This window comes from Rhincodon typus, chromosome 28 (assembly GCF_021869965.1).
Source record: "Rhincodon typus isolate 14 chromosome 28, sRhiTyp1.1, whole genome shotgun sequence".
In the NCBI taxonomy this organism is placed as follows: domain Eukaryota; kingdom Metazoa; phylum Chordata; class Chondrichthyes; order Orectolobiformes; family Rhincodontidae; genus Rhincodon; species Rhincodon typus.
This window is the reverse complement of record NC_063359.1, coordinates 37,299,307-37,322,721: the sequence shown is the minus strand read 5'-3', so window position 1 is coordinate 37,322,721 and position 23,415 is coordinate 37,299,307. Positions and strand designations below refer to the sequence as shown.

Sequence of the window (23,415 nt, the reverse complement as noted above, 5' to 3'; positions counted from 1 at the left end):
TCTGTTTACTAACTCAACTCCACGCGCAGCCCCTACCCAATCACCTGAGATACTTGAATAAAGAAAATGTCAATCTATCTTCACCTTAAGCATACACATTAACTCTAACCCCATTGCTCTGTGAGGAAGAATTACAAAGACTCACGCCTCTCTGATTAAAAATTTTTCATAGAATCCCCACAGGTGGAACAGGCCATTCAGCCCATCAAGTCCACACCAACCCTCCAAACAGCATCCCACCCAGACCCACCCTCCAGCCCATCCCTGTAACCCTGCATTCCCCATGGCTAACCCACCTAGCCTGCACATCCCTGGGGCAATTTAGCACGGCCAATCCACCCTAACCTGCACATCTTTGGGCTGTGGGAGGAAACGGGAAAACCCAGAGGAAACCCACACAGACACGGGAAGTGTATGCAAACAGACCCTTCGGTCCAACTTGTCCAAGCCGACCAGGTATCCTAAATTAATCTAGTCCCGTTTGCCAGCATTTGGTCCATATCCCTCTAAACCCTTCCTATTCATGTATCCATCCAGATGCCTTTTAAATGTTGTAATTGTACCAGCCTCCACCACTTCCTCTGGCAGCTCGTTCCATACACACACCACCCTCTGCGTGAAACAGTTACCCCTTAGGACCCTTTTATATTTTCCCCTCTCACCTTAAACCTATGCCCTCTACTTTTGGACTTCCCCCAACCCCATTCACCCTATCCATGCCCCTCATGATTTTATAAACCTCTATAAGGTCACCCCTCAGCCTCCGGTGCTCCAGAGAAAATAGCCCCAGCCTATTCAGCATCTCCCTATAGCTCAAACCCTCCAACCCTGGCAACATCCTTGTAAATCTTTTCTGAACCCTTTCAAGTTTCACAACATCCTCGCTATAGCAGGGAGACTAGAATTGCATGCAGTATTCCAAAAGTGACCTAACCAATGTCCTGTACAGCTACAACATGACCTCCCTACTCCTATACTCAATGCACTGACCAATAAAGGCAAGCGTACCAAATGCCTCCTTCACTATCCTATCTACCTGCGACTCCACTTTCAAGGAACTACAAACGTGCAATCCAAGGTCTCTTTGCTCCACAACATTCCCCAGGACCCACCAGGAGCTGCGGCTTGTCTGAACACCAACATTGTGAAATCCGCAGCAAAGGCTAGCCAACAAACCACACGCGACTTCCACTATAAATTTAAGTCAAGTTTAAGCGTCCACCAGTGTGGAAATAAATTTGGGAATAAAAGTGGTCGCTTTTATGCTTCCCCTTTGTATTTGTTCAAAGCTGTTTTTCCTGTCTTGTCTGCCAAATTCCAATTCCTGGACTGGGAAGAGCAGGTCATTGATTCCCAAATTAACAGCCAATGCTGGGCTTGCAACCAAACACAACCAGCAACACACCATTTATCAGCTTCCAGTGGTTCCCATCTCCCTGTAGGAACTTGGATCATTCTGAACATAATCTTGCTGATGAATTAATCTTTCCTCATCGCTAACGATTCGTATGCCCCTATCACAAGTAGTTCTTTCTATGTTTTGGGTTTCCTGAGAGACCTCTACATGAAGGTCATGTTTTGAATTTGTAGCCATTCAGAAAACAGTGAGCTCAGTCATTAGCACTGCTGCCTCACAGTGCCAGGGACTGGGGTTCGATTCCACCCTCGGGCGACTGCCTGTGTGGAGTTTGCACATTCTCCCCGTGTCTGCGTGGGTTCCCTCCAGGTGCTCCGGTTTCCTCCCACAGTCCAAAGATGTGCAGGTTGGGGTGGATTGGCCATGCTAAATTGCCCCATAGGGTCCAGGGACGTGCAGGCTAGGTGGGTTAGCCATGGGAAATGTGGAGTTACAGGGATAGGGTAGGGGAGTGGGTCTGGGCAGGTGTGGACTTTCGAGATTTTACGAACTGAAAAAAAAAGGAGCTGGATCAGGCATTTGGCCCTTTCAGCCTGCCATCTCATTCAGCACCTTCATACTTGATCCATCAACCTTTACCTTAGAAATCCCTCATGTCTAAGTATCTACAGCTTTGTAGAGTAGAGAATTCCACAACCCTTTGAGTGGGGCAACTTCTCCTCATCTCAGTCTGAAAACAACCCACCAGCCTGTGTGATAATACTGTGGAGTGAAATGGGTAACAGTGGATCTTAACTAATTACCATTTTCCTTAAATCCTTTTTAACGGTGTTGCATAAAGTCAGAATCTATTTAAATTTAGTTCTATCCTTGCAGTTATTGCAAAACTGAAACGTATGGAGGAGGCGGGGGGGCGGGTGGGCGAGGTTGGGGGGCGGCTCTGGTTCCTGTTGCTCTCCGCACTGTCACAATCCCACAATTTGGAGATAAACAGGGGGTCTACACTTTCCAACCTCACACTGGCGATGAACCTTACGTCCAAACTGTGCCTGGTACAGAAGTGCTCTCTCGTTGCTGCTGTTTCTGGATGATGCCAGCTGCTGTCCTTACAGCGCAGGGTGGGTTTTTAGTGAGCATGAGAGGCAGGAGGAAATCATCCCCATTGAGACCCTATTCAGTCTCCTTTGACCCCCCACCAACCCCCCCTGCGGGTTCGCTCCAACGTACTTTATCATGGAGTAAAGCGTTACAGACTTGTGTTTGGGATTCGGATCTCCCCCCACTTTAGCCAAGTGCCAACCTGTCTGCTCCTTATGAAAGCCACTGCATGTCAGGTCTCTCAGTGTATCAAACATAACCAATATGCCAGGTCACTCCTGAGGCTGGGAGGCAGGGCCCCCTCCTTTGTAGAACAGTTGCCACCTCAGGCTCTGCTCTCTTGGTTTCATGAGATTTGGTCTGGGGATGGGTGGGGTTCCTAGCTCTTAGAAGGGCAACCTGGAACCGAGTGGATGGGCACTAGCATCGAGTGGATTCTATTACTTTTCCCAGCAAAATCCCAGCCGGACTCCTGGACGGATTCATCTGGAAGAATGGAGTGATATGGAACAATCCAAATTGATGCTATTGCAAACCTTTGCCATAGTTTGGAAGATAATGCAGTTCAGGGAAACAGGAAGACGTTAGGAATATTTACAATATGCAATACCTTTGTTAACAGAAATACAATGATTGCAAAGAACAACAGTGAAGCCAAACGTCACGTCACAGATTGCTGAAGGAACACACTTTATTTCAAAAGTTTTTGCCTTACACTCATCAGGATATTTGTAAGAATACCAATGAAAAGGAGAACAACATTTTATACCCTATCAGATAGGAGTGACAATTAATTGGGCATGGAGACAGCACCATGCAAGTAGCACTATTAACATTCAATATAAAATGTGTTCTCTTTTACAGTGGTATTCTTGCAAACTGTCCTGATACATGTAAGATGTAAAGCTTTGTCAAAGAATGTCTTTTTAAAGCAACACTCAAGTTCTGTATGAGCAAAGGTAATCATTTTGAAGAAAGCACCAACCTTTACACCAGGAGGACCAGGGCGACCCGGGTTTCCATGTGGTCCTTGGCGTCCCTAGTGAATAAAAACACAAAGAAATCAAATTACATGAATCTCACATGGACAGCTTGCTTCGCATCAGATTAAACGCATTTTATAACTCCCATCAGAATCAGCTCTGATCAAGAGTCACTGGACTCAAAACATTAACTCTGCTTTCTCTCCACAGATGCTGCCAGACCTGCTGAGCTTCTCCAGCAATTTCTGTTTTTGTTTCAGATTTCCAGCATCCACAGTTCCTTGTTTCACTCATAATTCTAATTATTCGTCAATACAGAGCTCTTACTCTAATGATCATTAGAAAATCGGAGCACAAGAAATGGGAGTAGGAATAGGTCATTCAGCCCCTTGAGCATTCTCTGTCATTCAGCAACAGTCACTAATCTTTTACCTTATCATCACCTTCGCACACAATCCCGATATTCCTTCATTCTCAAAGCACCCAAAAAAATTGCCCGGCCTCTGTACTGAATGTACTCTCTGACTGAGCAGCTGCTACTTTCTGCAGTTGAGAATTCTTAGATGAAGAAGATTTTCATCTCTGTACTTAAAAGGCAGCCTCCTTATTCTATAGCCCCTGTGTTCTTCAAGCAGAGGGAAAACATCTCAAGCCCCTGAAGAATTTTTTACGGCTCAATTAGATCACTTTCAATTCTTCAAACCTCCTGGAAAGGTAGGTCTGGTCCATTCAATTTCTCACGGGATAATCCCTACCTCCTAAGGACCAATGAATAAACCTTCACTGCACTCCCTTCAGGGCAAGAATATTCTTTTCTTTTCCCTTTAATTAACCCGCTCAGAAACATTACCACACAGCTCTGGAGCAAGTGGGGCTTGAACTCAGGCCTCTTGATCCCAGGGTAAGGACTCTACATCTGCTCTACAAGACGGCCCCTATAAGTATATTCTTCCTGAGGCAAGTCAACCAAAACTGCACTCAAAACTCCAGTTGTAGCTGTCAGGATTGTTGCGGGGTCCCCCAGCGGGACATCACAGAATGTGAGTTCCCACATTGGGGCTGTAAATCTGGTCCAATCAGGGAGCCCTGGCTGACACAAAAGCATGAATGTCAGGGATACTGGTGAGAGGCGGTGCTATTGTCAAAGGCAATGCATTTGTAAATAAAGAGTGAATGGTGATGGGATGCTGGCCTCTGAGGAGTTATGTTAGTAGCCTCCTCTACACCCTACACTTTCTGTCCAGTTATGGTCTCCCTGTTATAGTAAAAATATTATTAAGCTGGAGAGGCTTCAGAAGACATTTACCAGGAAGTTGCCAGGAATAGAAGCTTTGAGTTATAAGGAGAGGCTGTATAGGCTGGGACTTTTTCCACTGGCGCATAGGAGATTGTGAGTTGACCTAATAGAGGTTTATAAATTAATGAGGGGTATAGATCAGGGTATAGAATGGCAGGTGTCCCTTCCTCAGGGTGGGGGATTTCAAGACTTTGGGGGCATATTTTTAAGGTGAGAGGTGAAAGATTTAAAAAAAAACATGAGGGTCAACTTTTTTACACAGAGAGTGGTTTGTTTGTGGAATGAACTTCCAGTAGAAATGGTGGATGTGGGTACAGTTACAACGTTTAAAAGATATTTAGATAAGTTCATGAATAAGAAACGTTTGGAGGGATATGGGCCAAGCGCAGGCAGGTGGGACTAGTTTAATTCGGGATTATGGTCGGCATGGACTCGTTGGACCGAAGGGTCCGTTTCCATCCCGAATGACTTTATGACTCTGCAATATTGCACCTTGAGTAATTATTTAATTGATACCTGTGCAAATATAAGGTGGTAACATTTCTCTTTGCTTTTTTGGTTTAAACACATATAAATGAATGTGGCAACATACATACATTAATATGAAGTATACATCATAGACACAGACATTTACAGCATAGAAGGAGGCCATTCAGCCCAATATGTCCACACTGTCAACAAAGATATGTAGTTTTATTATGTATACAAGTCTAAATACCAGATAAAACAACTCAAACCAAGCATTGTACAACATGGCCATGTTTTCAATAAGCTTTTATTTCAATCATCATAAGTTGAAGTATTTTTTAGTGTGGTTCAATATTAAGACTAAGATGGTAATGTACTGGAGAGTGCTTTTGCTAGAGTGATTGATGGCATGCATTCCATTGTATACACTCAACAGTGCATGCTCATTAAATCAACTTGAGCAAAGACATGCTTTCTTCATTACTGCTCTACTCTAAGGGTCGGTTTAGCTCAGTTGGCTGGATGGTTTGCAAAGCAGTGTGATACCAACAACATGGTTCAATTCCTACACCAGCTGAGGTTGACCCCCAAAGAACTCTGCTTCTCAACCTCTCTCCCCTCACATGGTGGTCCTCTGGTTAAATCACCACCAGTTGTCTCTCTGTCTAATGAGAGAGCAGCCCTATAGTCTGGTAAGACTGTAGCAACTTGACTTGACCTTGGAAGTATAGAGAGATTACAGTGTGTTGCAGAACCTTGCCCGTTTCTCCTTCCAACTCCAAACAATCTACTGTATCTCAGGTTCCACTGGTTAAGTTGATGAAATCCACAGCTGCATATTGCAGCTAGAGATGACAGGCATGTGGTTTGTCTGTGGTCATGTTTAAGTGACCTTTAAGTCAAACTTGAGGTTCATCTCATTTCAGACTGTGTAACATCTGGCTCCGAAGTAGGACATTATAATGACACTGGAGTATCTCTGCAAGTCAGTACCATTCCAGCCAGTGAAATATTCCATCTGTTCAAGTAAAAGATGAGGTTCTGTCCACTTTTCGCTGGAATTTCTGCCTCTTTATTGAGAGGCCTAGGGTGAGAATTTAACAGATTCAAAGCCATTTTAGCCACTACTGGCCTGAATGGGCTCCTTCAGCACTGTAGTAGTTGTGATTTTTGTGAAAACAGAATCAAAATACAACCCGTAGGCAGGTACTGAGAAAGGCGATGTGGCTGTAGTACCTGGTCTGATTCAGTATGTGGTTGAGCAAGTTCAGGGCTGAGGAGATTACCAGAGGGTTGCAGCGGGAGAGAGATCCACTGAGGTCTTTCCAGAGGGAAGAGGATAACTTCTTCAAGGTGGAATTCCTTAGAAAAGGCTTCGCAGTGGGGTTATAACTCACTCAGATATAGCAAGAACTGCCAATGCTGGAGTCAGAGATAACACAGTGTGGAGCTGGAGGAACACAGCAGGCCAGGCAGCATCAGAGGAGCAGGAAAGTTGACGTTTCGGCTCGGGACCCTTGTTCAGAAAATACAACCGTTGGTTTACAGGTGTAAAATTTGATTTTCACTTGTGGCGATCAATGAGCACATGGTTGTTGGCGGGTGTGGAGAAAGAGGAGGGTGTCACGGAGGCTCAGCGGTTAGCACTGCTACCTTATAGCGCCAGGGCCCCAGGTTCGATCCCACCCTCACGCGACTGTCTGTGTGGAGTTTGCACATTCTCCCTGTGTCTGCATGGGACTGGCCATGCTAAATTGCCCACAGCGTTCAGGGATGTACAGGTTAGGTGGATTCGGCATGGGAAATGTTGGGGTGGGTGGGGACGCTCTTTTGAGGGTCAGTGCAGACTCAACAGGGCACTGTTGTGATTCTGTGAAATAAAGGAGGGTCAAAGCAATTCCTCGACATACTCACCCAATATGTCATCCTAGCAGGTGTCAGCCAAGGCTCTAGTACTTGACACTGAAATAAGTCTACAGAGGTCGGTGTCCTGTTACCCTTTATTTACATGAACAGTCCATGACTACAGTACTGCCTCATTCAGAGTCAGGTCCCAGAGTGCACCTGACACTCCATCTTTTTATCTGTCAGCCAGGGCTCCCTGATTGGACCAGGGTAACAGCCCCAATCAGGGAACTCCTAATCTATGAGGTCCTGCTGCCTGACCTTGTTACAGTCACTACAGACAGGGCTCCACTTAATGTCATACTGTGTGATCTGTTAATGCTATTCAAATGTTATTATAAACAGCTGCCAGGCGCAGCATCTGGGATCAACTCTGTCAAGGTCACTAGGGATGGGAAAATTTTACATTCTACACATATAAAACTTGTTTTGTCAGGAATAGGGAATTATGAACTTACTGCAAAACTGAAAACATTGATTTAACAATGTCTAACAGTTTTGCTGCATTTGTACCCAGACTGCTGCCAGAAAAATCAAAGTTCCCGTCAATTCACTGACTTCTAATTGGTTACAATCTATAAGGGACTCGAACAATGCATTCTGCAGAGAATTACAGGCAGATTTTTCTGTACTTCTGTGTTTAAATATGCAGATGCAGAATCTTGAGGTTGCAATCCAAGGTGTATGGACAGTGAATGCTGACAGACTCATCATCCTCGATAGCCCAAAATTCACATGGAGAGCTCATCATCTCTCAACCAAAGTGGGATTTGTAAGGGGAGCTTAAAATTTCAAAAATTCAAAAACTGAACCTCCTACATAACATTTTACCTCAGGAGTGAAACAGAGGCCAGGGTGTGAAAATGAGTAAGTATCCTAACTTTAATTTGACTGTGTAGATGTGCAATGCGACCAGCACACCTCTGATTAACAACTTTGTAGGTTTAAAGAGCATAAACAATATTTTTTCTGAACATTTACTTGATAAATTAATTTTGGACAGCTGTGTTCACAGCACAGTCAAACCTAACCATTCCGACTCATTCCTCCAATTCCTTTTAACAACCTTAAAGAAATGCTTCATTCAGGAAAGCTAACACAATGTTATTTGTTATGAGGAGAATTGAATACTGCTAGGCCATAAGATATAGGAGCAGAATTAGGCCATTCAGCCCATCAGGTCTACTCCAGCATTCCATCATGACTGATCTGTTCTCAACCCCATTCTCCTGCCTTCTCCCCGTAACCCTTGATCCCCTTATTAATCAAAAATCTACCTACCTCTGTCTTAAATACACTCAGTGGTTTGGCCTCCGCAGGCCTCTGCAGCAATGGGTTCTACAGTTTCACCTCCCGCTGGCTGAAGAAATTCCTCCTCATCTCAGTTCCTAAAGGGTCATCCCTTCACTCTGAGGCCATGCCCTCGGCTCCTATTCTTTCCTACTCGGGAAGCATCTTCTCCACATCTACTCTATCCAGGCTTGTCAGTATTCTGTAAATTCCAATCATATCTCCTGGCGTCCTTTTAAACTCCATCGAGTGCAGACCCAGAGTCTTCAACCGCTCCTCATGTGAGCTCTTCATCCCCTGAATCATTCTTGTAAACCTCCTCTGGACCCCCTCCAATGCGAGCATGTCCTTCCTTAGGTACGGGGCTCAAAACTGCTCACAACATTCCAAATGTACCTACCTACAAAAGTAGGTTATACTTCAGTTATATAGGGGTTTGGTGAGACAACATCTGGAGTATAGTAGTACTGGTCACCTGACTAAGGAGGGAGATAAATGCATTAGGAGCAGTTCAGAGAAGCTTTATCAGTTTAATACCTGAAATGGGGCAAGGGGAGGGGTGTGTGGCTGTCCTATGAGGAAAGATCGGCTCGTATTGGCTAAGGTCGAGATGAGCAAGAGATGACTTGATTGATACATATAAGATCCTGACTGGGTGGATGTGGAGAAGATGTTTCATCTTATGGAGGAATCTAGAACCAGGAGTCATGATTTAAAAATAAGGCGTCGCTCATTAAAACAGGGATGAGGAGAATTGTTTTCTCTCAAAGGTTCATGAGTCTTTGGAACTCTTGTCCTAAACAGGTGGTGGAAGCAGAATTTGTCAATACTTTTTAAGGCAGAGATGGGTAGATCCCTGTTAAGCAAGGGGGAAATAAGTGGAAGGCAGGAATGTCGATTTGAGGTGACAATTGGATCATCCATGATCTTATCAAATGGCAGAGCTGGTTGAGGGGCCAAATGGCCTCCTCTTGTCTCGTCTGTTTGTGGTCCTTGTTTATATGCTTGCATTTGTGATGCAGCAATTTAAGAACAAAGTGAAAAATAAAGTGTGATTACAATAACAAACACTATTGGGGGGGGGGGGGGACTTAATTTGGGGGTGACCTTTCTTTACCTGTATCATACCGCATTAGCCAGCTTGGATCTCTCTGTATGCCCTGCCACTCAGTTTGCAACAACTCCCATTGTAGCAATATTATTCTCCTTCAAGAGGCAGCCTGTCTTTAGGCAAAACAAACAGGCTGCATGTACCATTGTCGGCAGTGAAATAGCGCTGCATACACTGAGCACTGTGCAGGTACAGCAGGAGAACAGCAGCACTGGAGATGAAAGTAATTTTATTCACACATTGGACATGGACATCACTGGCTGAGCTCTAGCTGCTCCATGAGAAGGTGGGGGTGAGCTGCCTTCTTGAACCGCTGAAGTCCATGTGCTATACATAGACCCACAACGCCATTAGGAAGGTAATTGCAGAATTTTGACCCAGTGACAGTGAACAAACGACAATATATTTCCAAATCAGGATGGTGGCTGTCTTGAAGAGGAACTTACAGGATGTTTTGTTCCCATGTATCTGCTGCCCTTGTCCTTCTAGATGGAACTGGTTACGGGTTTGGAAGGCGCTATCTCAGGATCTTTGGTGAATTTCTGGCTGATTTCAATGCATTCACCTCATTATCAACATTCTGGACATAGCATTGATAAAGAACTTGGATGAAGAAGTTCAAAAGTGTCAAGTACTTTTGAAAAATGGTGCCACTAGAATTTGATATACTCACACAGTATGAACAGAAAGAATTCTTTTGGTGGATAAAACAATTTTGTAACAAGATCTGCAATTAACTGCCTGGTCCTTGAAATGTTTTTTTTTTCCTTTGCAACTCTGGCAGTGATGAAGAAGGAGATAGTAGCAACTGCAGATGCTGGAGTCAGAGACCACACAGTGTAGAGCTGGAGGAACACAGCAGGCAGGCAGCATCAGAGGAGCAGGAAAGCTGACGTTTCGGGTCAGGGCCCTTCTTCAGAAAGAAGGCTTACAGAGGAAGGCTTTTATCTGTGTAAATGCTGCAAAATACTATTGACATTGCAATAGCATGTATCCCTCTTCATTTTCATACTCTTGCCAGTTGCCCCAAGCTCAAACACAAACTTACATGCAGATTTCATTCAACTCTCTATTCACTGTCACAAACAAACAGTCTCGTCTTGTCTGAATGTGGCTCAGATTAGAATCAATTTGAGTCATAAACAACTCTTTCCAGCTGAAGGAAGTATTTTTACATCTCTCATCTCACTAATTTACCACTTTAATATTTTTTGATGGACAACATTTCTATACATTCAAACAGTGAAATATGAGATAAATAAAGCCAAGCGCACAGATTGTAAAAAGCTCAAAAGGGAAGTTCACACACCATTTGTACCTGAGTCCTGATGCCATTCACTTCATGTGTGACTGTGTTCTTGTGCAATGTTGATTTGCACAAACATCACAAGCTATTTCTGTTACAGAAGACTATGCACTGGAGCAAGCCAGCTGCACCAAACTGTTTCAGTCAAACTGACAGATGTTCTGGTACTAAAGTGGTTTAATGTTTTTTTTTCTCAGTCCAATATGGAATCAGTGGAAAATGAGCCAAAAATGGAACATAACCCAATCCAGCCAATTTTCAACAACTAATTGTAACTCACAGTCTTTGCAATCAGCTGAAATAGCTTTTGTCTTTTCCTCTTGAATAGGTCTGAGCAATATTGAAGTGCATCGAGCCCACTGAGTCTCTTACATAGCGAGCCATTCTACTATTTGCATCTTTCACATGTTTGAAATCTGGCCAATGGTCAGTAAATGGAACATGATTAGATGCTTTAATTCCTAAGCCAGAAGTTTCATATACAGATTATATGAACCCTACTTAAGACAGCTGTAATGTTACAGATAATTTTGAACAGCTCCAATTATTAATGTAATAAAGAATTCAATTGGAACCAGCTGGTGTGAACAACTAGCTCCACTCCAGCTGGTGTGAACAAGTTGATTCAAGTCAAATTCAGGCAAGGGAGTTGTTGTAATTAGTTTCTTGTGAAAGGCTCTGACTGACATGCACTCACGTTCAACCTACATTAGGACACACTGGGTTACCTCAGACCCCAGCATCGGCAGTTCTTACTATCTCTGGGTTATTGCAGTGTATGGGTTTACATTGAGCGAACAAGTTTGCTGAGTTCTCCAACATATGACCCAGATATCCATTCTCCCCATGTGGTATTCCCATTATGGCAATCTGATGGTTTTCAATCCCCTGGACAATGATAGGGCTTTCACTGTGCCTGCATCTTTGCTGAAGGTAATATTATTGTTTAATCTTGTTGATAAAGCCAAGTTTGGATATCCCAAACTCTGGTTTTGAATCCGTAAACAGGTGTCAGAGTAGGCCATTCAGCCCTTTGAGCCTGCTTCCTCCATTCAAATATGATCATGGCTGATCATCCAACTCAGTCCCCTGTTCCTCCCCCCACACCCTTTTGATCCCTTTAGTCTGAAGAACTATATCAAATTGCTTCTTGAAAACATTCAATGTTTTGGTCTCAACCACTTTCTGTGGCAGAGTCAACCTTTTTATTGGATTCCCTATTCTGTGGTGGGAATGGCTGCCAAATTTGCCTCAAAGTGAAAGGGTGATTTTAACTTTAAATCCCCCTTTCAGACCAGATGAGACTCCCCACTCTCTGGGTGAAGACATTTCTCCCCATCTCAGTCCCAAACAGCCTTCTCCTAATTCTTAAACTGCGATCCAGTCATCAGGAACATCCTTCCTATGTTTACCCGTCTAATCCTGTTAGGATTTAATTGGTTTCTATGAGGTTCCCCAGCCCCCCATTCTTCTAAACTCCAGTAAATATAGTCTTTATTGAAGTGTCTTTTGAAGGGGGAGTAGGAACAGCAAAGAATTTCCGATAGTCACAGGTACGCACTCGATGTGAACATGTATGGGTATGATTGGATAATATAATCATGTGTACTAATTTGAATATGATTGGACAATACAATCGTGAGTACTAAAGTGGCTATAAACAACGTGAGCACTGTTGGATAGAGATATGAGTGAGTAAATGCGAAACCTTTTGACTGAAAGCTTGTTATCTTGCAGAAAGAGTGTAAAGCCATTATTTTTATCGTAAAGTTTGAGTTGTGCACCATCTTTGATGGGTACATCTCCCATGCATGCATGAATAAAAGTTTAAACAAAGAAAACTGAGTCTCGTCTGGTCTGAAAGAGAGATTTAAAGTTAAAATCACCCTTTCACTTTGATTGAGGCAAATTTGGCAGCCATTCCCACCGCAGAATAGGGAATCCAATAAAAAGGTTGACCCTGACAATCCCAAGTTTTGGACTGGTAACTCCAGCTTGGATGAATTTATGCATCCTTGTCATAACAGCAGGGTCAAACAGGGACGTTAGGCCATGCCAGAGAATGAAATCACAGGAAAAGGTGTACTGATGGCTGAAAAATGTTCTCGTCCACCTCCCGTGTGTAAATGCACCGAAGACATTTTCAATGTGGATGAAATCAGGCTGTTTTGTTGCCTTTTACCACGTCGCTGTTGACCGATTAAAGATGAAGTGAGAATGGTGGGAAGCAATGCAGGAAACGTGTCACTGCTGTGGTTTGTGTCAATGTGGGTGGCACCGAAAAGATGCCAATTCTTGTGGTGGGGATGCCCCAGAAACCATGTTGCTTTGCGAACGCCAAGACACCAGCATATGGCATGAGCTTAACAGAACCCTCCTGGTGACTTGCAGCATCTTTGAGGCACACATTGGGAAAGTGGACAAATCACATTGAAGGAGGATAACGAAGATGGTTACCCTGGTGAGCCTAAGAGTTTTGATGAATGCCGTCCTGCTCACCAGCGTGGTCCCCAAACTGAAACAAAAAAGACCAGAACGATGCTCTGCCATTTTGTACTGCAGGACAAAAATACGGGAAACATTGCACTGGCAACATTTGTGATCTCTCTGAAAACATTCGCGCTGAGCAGAAAAAGGTGAATGAGATTTTCCAGAGCTAACTCCCAACGTCTTTCAACACCTTTTTACTGGACAGGAAGAGGCCATTATAAGGTGCAAACAAATTGGAAAATAAATGCATTTTTCACATACTTATTGTGTTTTCATTTCTTTTTGGACATAGAGCCCATTTGTAGGCAAATCGAGTTACATAGAGGCTTCCTCTGTTATTTCAAAACTCCACTCAACATGGACTTGTAGGCAAGCTCCCAGCTATTTGGCTTTTTTTTTGTGATATAACTGCACTTGGACTGAGCAAAGCTATAGCTGATGGGCCAGGAGTTGTTGCCAACTCGGCAGTAAGGTTTACAGGAATCACAGAATTGTTTCGTGCAGGGGGAGGTCATTCAGCCCATCATGCTTGCACCAGTTAGTGGTGTTTGCCTTTGTGTGCAAAGGGGATAGAAGTTCAGATCTGAAGGAGATGTGTGCTTAAATGCCAACATCTTGAAGTTGCTCTTGATGTGAGTTTATCTCCACCAGGGTGTTTTACCTGATGCAATAGTTAATATAAGAAGCTGGGTTTAAATATCCTGGTCTTGAAGAATCCAACAGAAGTTTATTACAGCTTTTATATACGAACATTACATTCCTCCAGCACTGTCTGGGCTAACATTAAGACATTAGATTACAGCTGAGCAGCCAGCTTCCAATAGCATGTATTGTTTCAAATGACTTTTTTCATTTGTGCATGGGATGTGGGCATTGCTAGCCAGGCCAGCATTTATTGCCCATCCTAACTTGCCCGGAGGGCAGTGAAGAATCAACCACGTAGCTGTAGGTCACATGTACACAGAACATAGAACAGTACTGCACAGTACAGGCCCTTCAGCCCACAATGTTGTGTCGACCTATTATCCTACTAAGATCAATCTGCCCTGCATACCCTACATTTTACTATCCTCCGTGTGCCTATCGAAGAGTCGCTTAAAAGTCCCTAAAGTATCCGACTCCACTACCACTGCCGACAGCGCATTCCACACACCCACCACTCTCTGTGTAGGCCAGAATGGGTAAGGATAGATGGCAGATTTCCTTCTCTAAAGGACATTAATGAATGATATGGGTTTTTCCAACAATCGACAATGGTTTCATGGCCATCACTGGACTCTAAAATCCAGATTTTTAGTGAATTCAAATTCCACTATCTGCCATGGTCTGTAGATTAATTGTCTATGAATAATACACTAGGCCATTGCCACCCAGCCAGGGTAGGAGGTTAAGATGGAGTATGAACCCTTATACCTCAGGTCACATGCTGTGAAACAGTGACAATATCACGAGCAAGTTTCTTAAGGGTACATTCACATACTTCCCAGTAGGCATCACACAACACAACATAAAACTGTTCCACAATAAACTACCCCAAAAAATGACAATAACTGCCTATCTCGCCATTGAAAAGTGGTATCTTGCATGGCATGATATATTTCCATGCTGGGTACTACTTGTACTCACCACATAAAGTTAAGTCTAGCCATTTCAAGTGTAACTAACCTTTTAATTATGCAACTAGTTATGACCAGCCAAAGTCTGTCACTGAAAATTAACCATAACAAACTTGGAGGCTCATTCTTTCCCATAATAAATGTTGAAAGTTTTAAAATTGCAAAAGTTTTTATTTTTCCATTCTATCTCTCTTTTCACCTCCCTTAGTCTAAACTTCCCCCGTCTTTATTTCATTTTGTGTGTCTCATTTGACACTGATTTGACCCTTTGCTAATTGACACTTCCTCTTGAGTCCTTGAGCTACATATTTCACAATCCTTCCAAAGGACAGGTTAAAAAGACACATGCATCATCGCTTGTTCCCAGCAGCTACATCCTTCACTGTGATCGCCCAAGCTCACACCTGCAGCAATTTGTCTTGAAAAAAAGTGTTGAAACCTAAAAATGTGTGAGTAAGTCTAACTAAGAACACATGTTCCTGAGATGTCACAGCAAAATCCGGGCTTGGGAAACGCCTAGTTCTAGATGCGCTAGTGGAAGTCTGATGGAACTGAGTTTAGAGAGGATAGTGATAGACTTGAAGAGGGTGCAGGCAGACTAGTGGCATGGATGGTCACATGGCAGATGAAATTTAATCCTAACAAGTTTGGAGTGATACATTTTTTTAGAATCCCTACCGTGTGGAAACAGGCCCTTCAACCCAACAAGTCCACACCAACCCTTGGAGCATCCCACCCAGACCCACCCCCCTACAACCCACCTAACCTACACATTCCTGGACACTAGGGACAATTTTAGCACGGCCAATCCACCTAACCTGCACATGTTTGGACTGTGGGAAGAAACCGGAGCATCCGGAGGAAACCCACGCAGGCGCAGGGAGAATGTGCAAACTCCACACAGTCAGTCGCCCGAGGGTGGAATTGAACCCGGGTCTCTGACGCTGTGAGGCAGCAGTGCTAACCACTGAGCCACTGTGCCATGTAAAGACAGTCTAACATAAAGGGTCCAACTTTAAAAGATGTTCAAGGGTTGAAAGACTGCTATTAGTAAGGGAAGAGACCCAGCAGCAAAGAGGTAATGCTGAACTTTAGACAAAGCTAACTCAGAGGAAGAAATAGCCTAGTGGTATTATCACTAGACTATTAATCCAGAAACCCAGGTAATGTTCTGGGGATACAGGTTCAAATCTGGCCATGGCTTATGGTGAAATTTGAACTCAATTAAAAAAAAAATCTGGAATTAAGAGTTTAAAGACGATCAGGACACCATTGTCATTGTCGGGAAAAACCCATCTGGTTTACTAATGCCCTTCAGGAAAGGAAATGGCCATCCTTATCTGGCCGGGCCTGCATGTGACTACAGACCCACAACAAAGTGGTTGATTCTTAACTGGGCAATTAGAGACGGGCAATAAATGCTGGCCTGGCCAGTGACGCCCTCATCCCGTGAATAAATATGTTATAAAGTGGAGATTGAACCGCTCCCCCAAACAGAGAACTAAAACCAAAACACCCAAAGAGGAGCACCTGGTCCTATAATTTGTAAAAGGAGTGTGAAAAGTGGTGTAACCTGCCTTTCAGCAACTTCTAGTGGCTAAAGAAAATAAATCCCTGACAATGACTTTACAATCAACAAATAACAATTTGTTTATCTAACTCTAACAGTGAACAAAATAACTAAACTGTTAACACACCGAATAAATCCCTTCTAACTACTAACTATTCCCGAATAAAACAAGATTCTCACAGTACGCTGTTCCAATAAATACAAGTCTCACTTACATAAAAAGATACAATTTAGTCTCTCAAAATTACAGCCAGATTACCTGTCTTCCAGAATGTTCTGTGCCTTCTCCATCGATTCTTCTGTCAGGAATATTAACTAGTTGTGCCATTGATACCATTGTTATTTAGATGGTGCTTTCTCTAAGACATAGAGGAGTCTGTGAAAGCCAGTGATTATCTCTTGAGAGCTGAGGGCCGTTAGCTCTGGTGGATGGCAGCTAGCTCTGGGGTCTTTGTCCAACTGCCTCCTTCTTTCTATACCCTTGATGACATATATTTCTTACAATAGGATTGGTCCTATGTTGTCAAAACCATCAGATTTAAATTTAATAGGTTTTTGGTATCTAAATGCCTGGTTCAAATTGATTGGCTAAATTCAAAAGTCTGTTGTCTTGCTTAAAAAAAAGCTGCTATTTGGCCTGCTAACTGTATGGCCTTTCGATACAAACATTTCAATTCAAGTGCTCTCTGTCAGCTTGCAAACTTTCAAGCTGCTGCTCATAGACATCCATTTTAAATCTCTAAGCACAGAAAAAGCACATTATCTTTTAAAGGGACCACACAATGCTTCTTCCCTAGCATTTTGCAAGCACCAAATTCTAACTTCCTGCCTTCCAATCTACAAGTACTTTACCCAACTTCGCAACAAATAAAAAAACTTAGACTACACCAGTTAAACCTCAGGTATTTTTCTTATGCTTGTTCATGAGGTGTAAACATCACTAGAAAGGCCAGCATTTATTGCCCATTCTTAATTGCTTGGAGGGCAGTTAAGAGTGAACGATGTTTTGTGGGTGTGAAGTCACATGTAGGCCAGACCAGGTAAAGATGGCAGATTTCTTTCCCTAAAAGACATTCGTGAGCCAGATGGGATTTTATGGTAAATGATATTAGTTTCCATTGGACTAGCATTTTTTAAATTCCAGATCTTTTAAAATAAATTTATTACTAGGGCACTCTGTACAGTTCTAGGCAGCACAATATAAGAATGCATTAAAGTGAGCTCAGAGATGGTTTATGAGAGTGGTTCTAAGGGATGAGGAACTTCAGTTAGGACGATAGATTGGAGAGTTTGTGGCTGTATACCTGGGAGAGGTGAAAGGTAAGAGATTTGATAGTTTTAAAAATCAAAAGGGGTCTGGACAGAGTAGATGGGGAGAAACTGCTCCTGTTTGTAAAAGAACTGAGGACCACAAGGTACCGATTTTAAATTGATTTGCAAAAGAAGTGAATGTGATGTTAGAAAAAACACAGCAATGGCTTGGATCTGGAATGCACTGTCTGAGACTGCGGTGGAGGTAGAGATAATCAAGATTTTGAAGAGGGCATTGGATAGCTAGTTAAATAAAAATAATATGCATTGTTAGGGAAGAAAGTGGGAGAATGGCAATAAGTCATATCGCTTATGAGTGCAAGCCAAAAGCATTGGCAGCAGAGAGATCAAAAGATCATACAACCTAATTCGTTTGTACAGTTTTGTAGTACTTATTATTATGGTTAGACCCTTGGCATGCGACTCTTATACCTAGCATGTTATTCCTGTCATTTAGTTTGTTCCAGCACCACCTTATTTTTAATTTTTTGTAATTACCTCCCTGCCTCACTTAATCGCATTATAGGTCATCTCTTCAGTTATCCAGCTGTTTGACACTTCAAACACTGTCTAACTCTCTTGGTCACCCACAGAGGCACTCATTCTGACACTACACTCACACCAGTCATATGATCTTTTGATCTCTCTGCCCGTGATCTCTCTGTGTCTGTGTGCTCTTCTCTCTCACTGCACCTGACGAAGGGGCAGCTCTCCGAAAGCTTGTGATTTCAAATAAACCTGTTGGACTGTAACCTGGTGTTGTGTGACTTCTGACCTTGTCCACCCCCGTCCAACACTGGCGCCTCCACACCAGAAAGGGACAAGTAGGTGGAGGAACAGAAGAATTTTGGGATACATGCGAGCAAATGATTGAAGGTTTTGAGGCAGGTTGAAAAAGCATACGGTGTTATAAGCAGAGACATACAGTACAGGACCAAGGAAGTTACAGCAAAACTTTAAAAAGCACTGGCTTGTCCTCAACTAGAGTACTGTATTAAATTCTGGGCACAACGCTGTAGGAAGGATTTGAAAGCATTAGATAGGGTGCGGAAAAGATCTGCAAGAATGGTTCCAGATTTGAGCGATTTCAGTTTAGTAAAGCTTAGAGAGGAAGATTTACAGGAGATTCAGAACAGAGCAGGAGACTCCTCCCCAAAGTCCTCAACTACATTTATTCTTCAATCAACATCACAAGGAAAAGGGGAGATTATCTTGTCATTATTACAGTGCTGTTTAGAGAGCTATGATGCCAAATCTTTTCGTTTCACATTCAATGGGATGGAAAGAAAGTCAAATATCAAACGATTGCCTCATTCTCTTCCAGCATAAACTGTCATCATCGTTTTTGTCTTTGTCCTGATGAGTGCAAGACAAAAGCATTTTACAGGAGTCGGCTGTGCATAGATCAGCTGCTGCAGTTCCTGGACTAAAAGTTCCTGCAAAAGTACTTAATTGGTTGGAATGTCGTGTAGTTGTGACAGATCCCAAGTAAATGCAAGTTTTTCTTTTCTTCCTTATCCTAGTGAAATTGCAAGTTGTCACACAACAGCCGCCAGGATTTGAACATTTGAGATATAAAAATAGACTGGGAATTTTTTCACTGAAGTGTAGGAAGTTAAGGGGTGACCTTACAGAGGTTTATAAAAGCACAAGGGGCATAGATAAGTTGAATGACAAGGTTTCCCTAGGGTGGGGGAGTTCAAAACTAAGGGACATATTTTTAAGGTGAGAGGAGAAAGATTTAAAAGGGACATGAGGGGCAACATTTTTTAAACAGGAAGTGGTCCGTGTGTGGAGCGAACTGCCAGAGAAAGTGGTGGATACACGTATAGTTACAACATTTAAAAAGACATTTGGATAAGTTCTTGAATAGGAAAGGTTTGGAGGGATATGGGCCAAGCGCAGGCAGGTGGGACTAGTTTGGTTTGGGAACATGGTCAGCATGGACTGGTTGGACCGAAGGGTCTGATTCCATGCCGCATGACTCTACGACTCTAAGAAGACAGTTATGGAATGGCAGCATTTGGACAATGACAACTTATAGGATTTAGGACATTACTTGTGCATCAATAAGATCAATCAGGGAGAGAACAAATTTAGGAATAAAATCCCAAATTAAGAACAACTGATGGCAAAATTACATTTTCCCCAGGAGGACTGTGTCTTATCTTCAGCAGTTTTCAAACAAAATATCTAAAGAGGCAACCACCACTGCAGCTGACTGTTCAATGGGCACACGTACCTTTCTTCTCCTGCTACACCATTCTATTGAACAGAAAGACAGTATTTTATTTGTAAAATCCCAGCAACATTCCACAATCATGGCATTTATTTAGAAGCACAGGGTAATCCTCCATCTCCAGCGAAACATTTTCTACAACTATGTTTAAAGTGAAGAACAAAAACAGAAGTTGCTGGGAAAGCTCAGCAGGTTTGGCAGCATCTGTGAGGGAAAAAACAGAGTTAACGTTTCGGGTCCGGTGACCCTTCCTCAGAACTGAAACATTAACTCTGTTTATTCCTTCACAGATGCTGCCAGACCTGCTGAGCTTTTCCAGCAACTTCTGTTTTTGTTCCTGATTCACAGCATCTGCAGTTATTTTGTCTCTTTTTAAGTGTAGAACATTGAGCAAAGCATTATGATCCCAGTGAGAGAACCGTAAACCAAAATAACCAAATTTACCAATGATATCCACCATCTGAAGAAATTATCATTAAATTCCCATTTTAATGTAGTCTGCACTTTAACACGAAACAGGAACAATCCAAAGCATACATCATTTAACTGGCAAATAATGCTTCAAATAAAAAGGTAAATTTCACTTTAAATAGTCAAAACAACAGCCACATTTTATATAACCACTAGCATCCACATCACTCTCCACATACATGCTGCATTACACAGCTACATCATTCCATAATAAATTGTTCTTTATTCTCATACGGCAAGTCTGCCTTCCTATCTGCCATCAGCTCTCACCTTTGGGTTTTGTGGGTATAACTCTCATCAGCAAAGCAGCTTCTACAAACCCTCTGTCCCTCAAGGAGGAGTTCTCTCCCTCAGGTCATGATGGTTCTGATGATTCAGCTTTTTGGAGTTAGCTTCAACTGTCAACCAATTGCACTCCAGTTTTTGGTTTGCCCAATTGCAGGACAATATCCAGCCTTCTTGTAACTCCAACTTAGGGAAACAGCCTTCCAGGTTTTAGACCTTTTTAACCAGCTTGCACAGTACCTTCAAGGGCTCCTGTTTTCTTTTCTGTAAAACTGAAATTCTGACCTCTTACTGGGAGCAATTTCCTTCTTCCCCTCATAGCAATTCCCCTCACAGTATCCTTCTGTCCCTGCCTGCTTTCTCTGAGTCCACATCTGTGTCCTGATTGTCTTCATCCTCCAGTTCCTTTGCTTGTACCTCTGCTTTGTCTGCCAGCCACACAGTTTCCCACTTATCCTCCTTCCTATTGGTACTGCTTCCAGGTCAACAGTTACCAAGTGACATGGGCCAGGATTATTCACTATCCAAGAAAATTACAACTGACCTCTTCATAATTGTTCCAAAGACTTAAAAGTCCTTTTTAAACATTCTTAAAAGCATTTACAAATTCCACCAGCGTTTTAAAGAAATTACAAATTTGCTGCGCTCCCTCCAGGTCATAAAAGAAACTACCGAGCTACCAAACAATCACACCTTAGCAATCCACAGGATATCTCAAAATGCTTCCGAACCATAAGTCCTTTGAGCACAGTCACAATGTTACATAAATAAATGCATTGTTAACTTGCAAAGCTTAGCGATTGCCATAATGGATGAACAACTGGTGCAGCAGTAGAAGATGGTTGGCCCTAGGACAGTTCCCTGAGGAACTCCTGCAGGGATGTCCTGTAGCTGAGATGACTGACCTCCAACAACCACAACCAGATTTCTGTGTGAGAGGTTTGACTTCAAATAGCAAAGAGATTTCCCCCAATTCCCACTGACTCTCTGAGACCAAGAAACTCCCTATCTGACTGTAACTAAGTTGTAAATGGCAAGTATTTCCTACATCCAGATGCAGAATCAATATCTGGCCTGATAGACAGCACCTCCTCCCCATTGGCTCAGTCCTGGACAGAGATGTTATCCTGGATCTTTTTTTTTGCAAATCCCTGAGTGAGACTTGAATATACGATCTGGTTAAGAGTTCTACCAGCTGAGTAAAAAGGAGCTTTTATATGTTTTTTAAAATGTTTTTACTGGTTGAAATTGAACCAAACCAGTGTTAGTTAACAAAGGGTTACTGTGCATTTAACATTTTCGTCTATTCCCAGTTGCTGATTGGACATCCAACAGAACACAAGCAACATTTTCATTCACTATTTTCTTTGGTTAAAATGTTTAAATCTTTGACAAATAGCCAAGCCAATTCCTTTAAATATTTATGTGTGAAAACTGCTAAACCAGTCTCTATTTTTCTTCAGACTAGGTCTTATTTATGCATTGGGAAATCTTTCAGACAACCAATCCTTTCTTTTCTAAATGAATGCATCAAACATTTCAAACTAAAAATTCCAATAGCAATCAAGGCAATAACCTAATGAAATGTGCCTTTCTACAACTCATATTGCCAAAATAAATTCTTACTTTCTTTCTCTTGACAATTGGAATTTCCACATCTGCTATAATGCGAATCAGATGCACCCTGGATCACATCAATTCTAGAATGCCTTCAACCTCTTACATAATTTACTCTTCCAGGCTGAGTATCCCAGTGAACTTCAACAATGTAGGCAACATGTGCTCCAGTGGATTATAAAACTGCTTCTAGCTAAAATTCCAGATTCTTTCAATCACCATTATTCACAAAGTCACCACAGATGTTGCTATATTGGCAGATAAAGTTTACTGCAAGCTCGAGGCAGTCATTAAGGAGAGGAGACAGTGGGGCCCCTGACAGTGGATGCATCTTGTTTATAGAACAGAAATAAATCAATGTAATCCAGCCCGCGCTCAGTGCAGTTTAATAAAACCTGGAGCCAATTGAATCCCAGCAACAGTCCGTCATAATGGCATTCCTCCAGAAACACTAAATTATGCTACATTTCCGGGCAGATTAGAGATACAACAAATAAACTCATTTCCTGCACTCCTCTGAAAGTGAGTGTTTTAGTTCGGGTAAGGCTAGAAAACGGAGACCAGCAGGAAGCCATCTGCTGGCGAATGACAAATGATGTGGAGGATATCTCCACCTGGTCCCAATCTACTCCCATCTTTCGCAGAGAGTACCGCTCGTGCTGATGCTCAGTTCGGGTCCCATTGGGGTCACTCAGCTCCTGACCTCATTACACCGTTTGTCCAATCATGGATAGAAAAGCCGAACTGCAGAGGTTGAGATGAGAATGGCTGCTCCTTGACATCAAGGTAGCATTTCACTGAGCGTGACGTCAAGGAGCCCTAGCAAAACTAAAATCAAAGGGAATCTGGGGGAAAACTATCCGCTGGTTGGAGTCAAACCTGACACATAGGAAGACGGTCGTGGTCGTTGGAGGTCAATTATCACAGCTCCTGGACATTGTTGGTGGTCAGTTATCTCAGCTCCTGGACATTGTTGGTGGTCAGTTATCTCAGCTCCTGGA

General features: G+C 42.7%; 1 protein-coding gene across 1 annotated transcript in view; it reads right to left on the bottom strand.

Moving 5' to 3' along the window:
• Positions 1–23,415, bottom strand: part of LOC109937100 (collagen alpha-1(XXVII) chain B-like) — a 298,313-nt gene that overhangs the window by 196,512 nt on the left and 78,386 nt on the right. Inside the window, exon 5 of the mRNA XM_048613403.1 lies at positions 3,441–3,494. Coding sequence (XP_048469360.1) covers positions 3,441–3,494 — 54 coding nt within the window. The remainder of the gene's footprint in view (positions 1–3,440; positions 3,495–23,415) is intronic.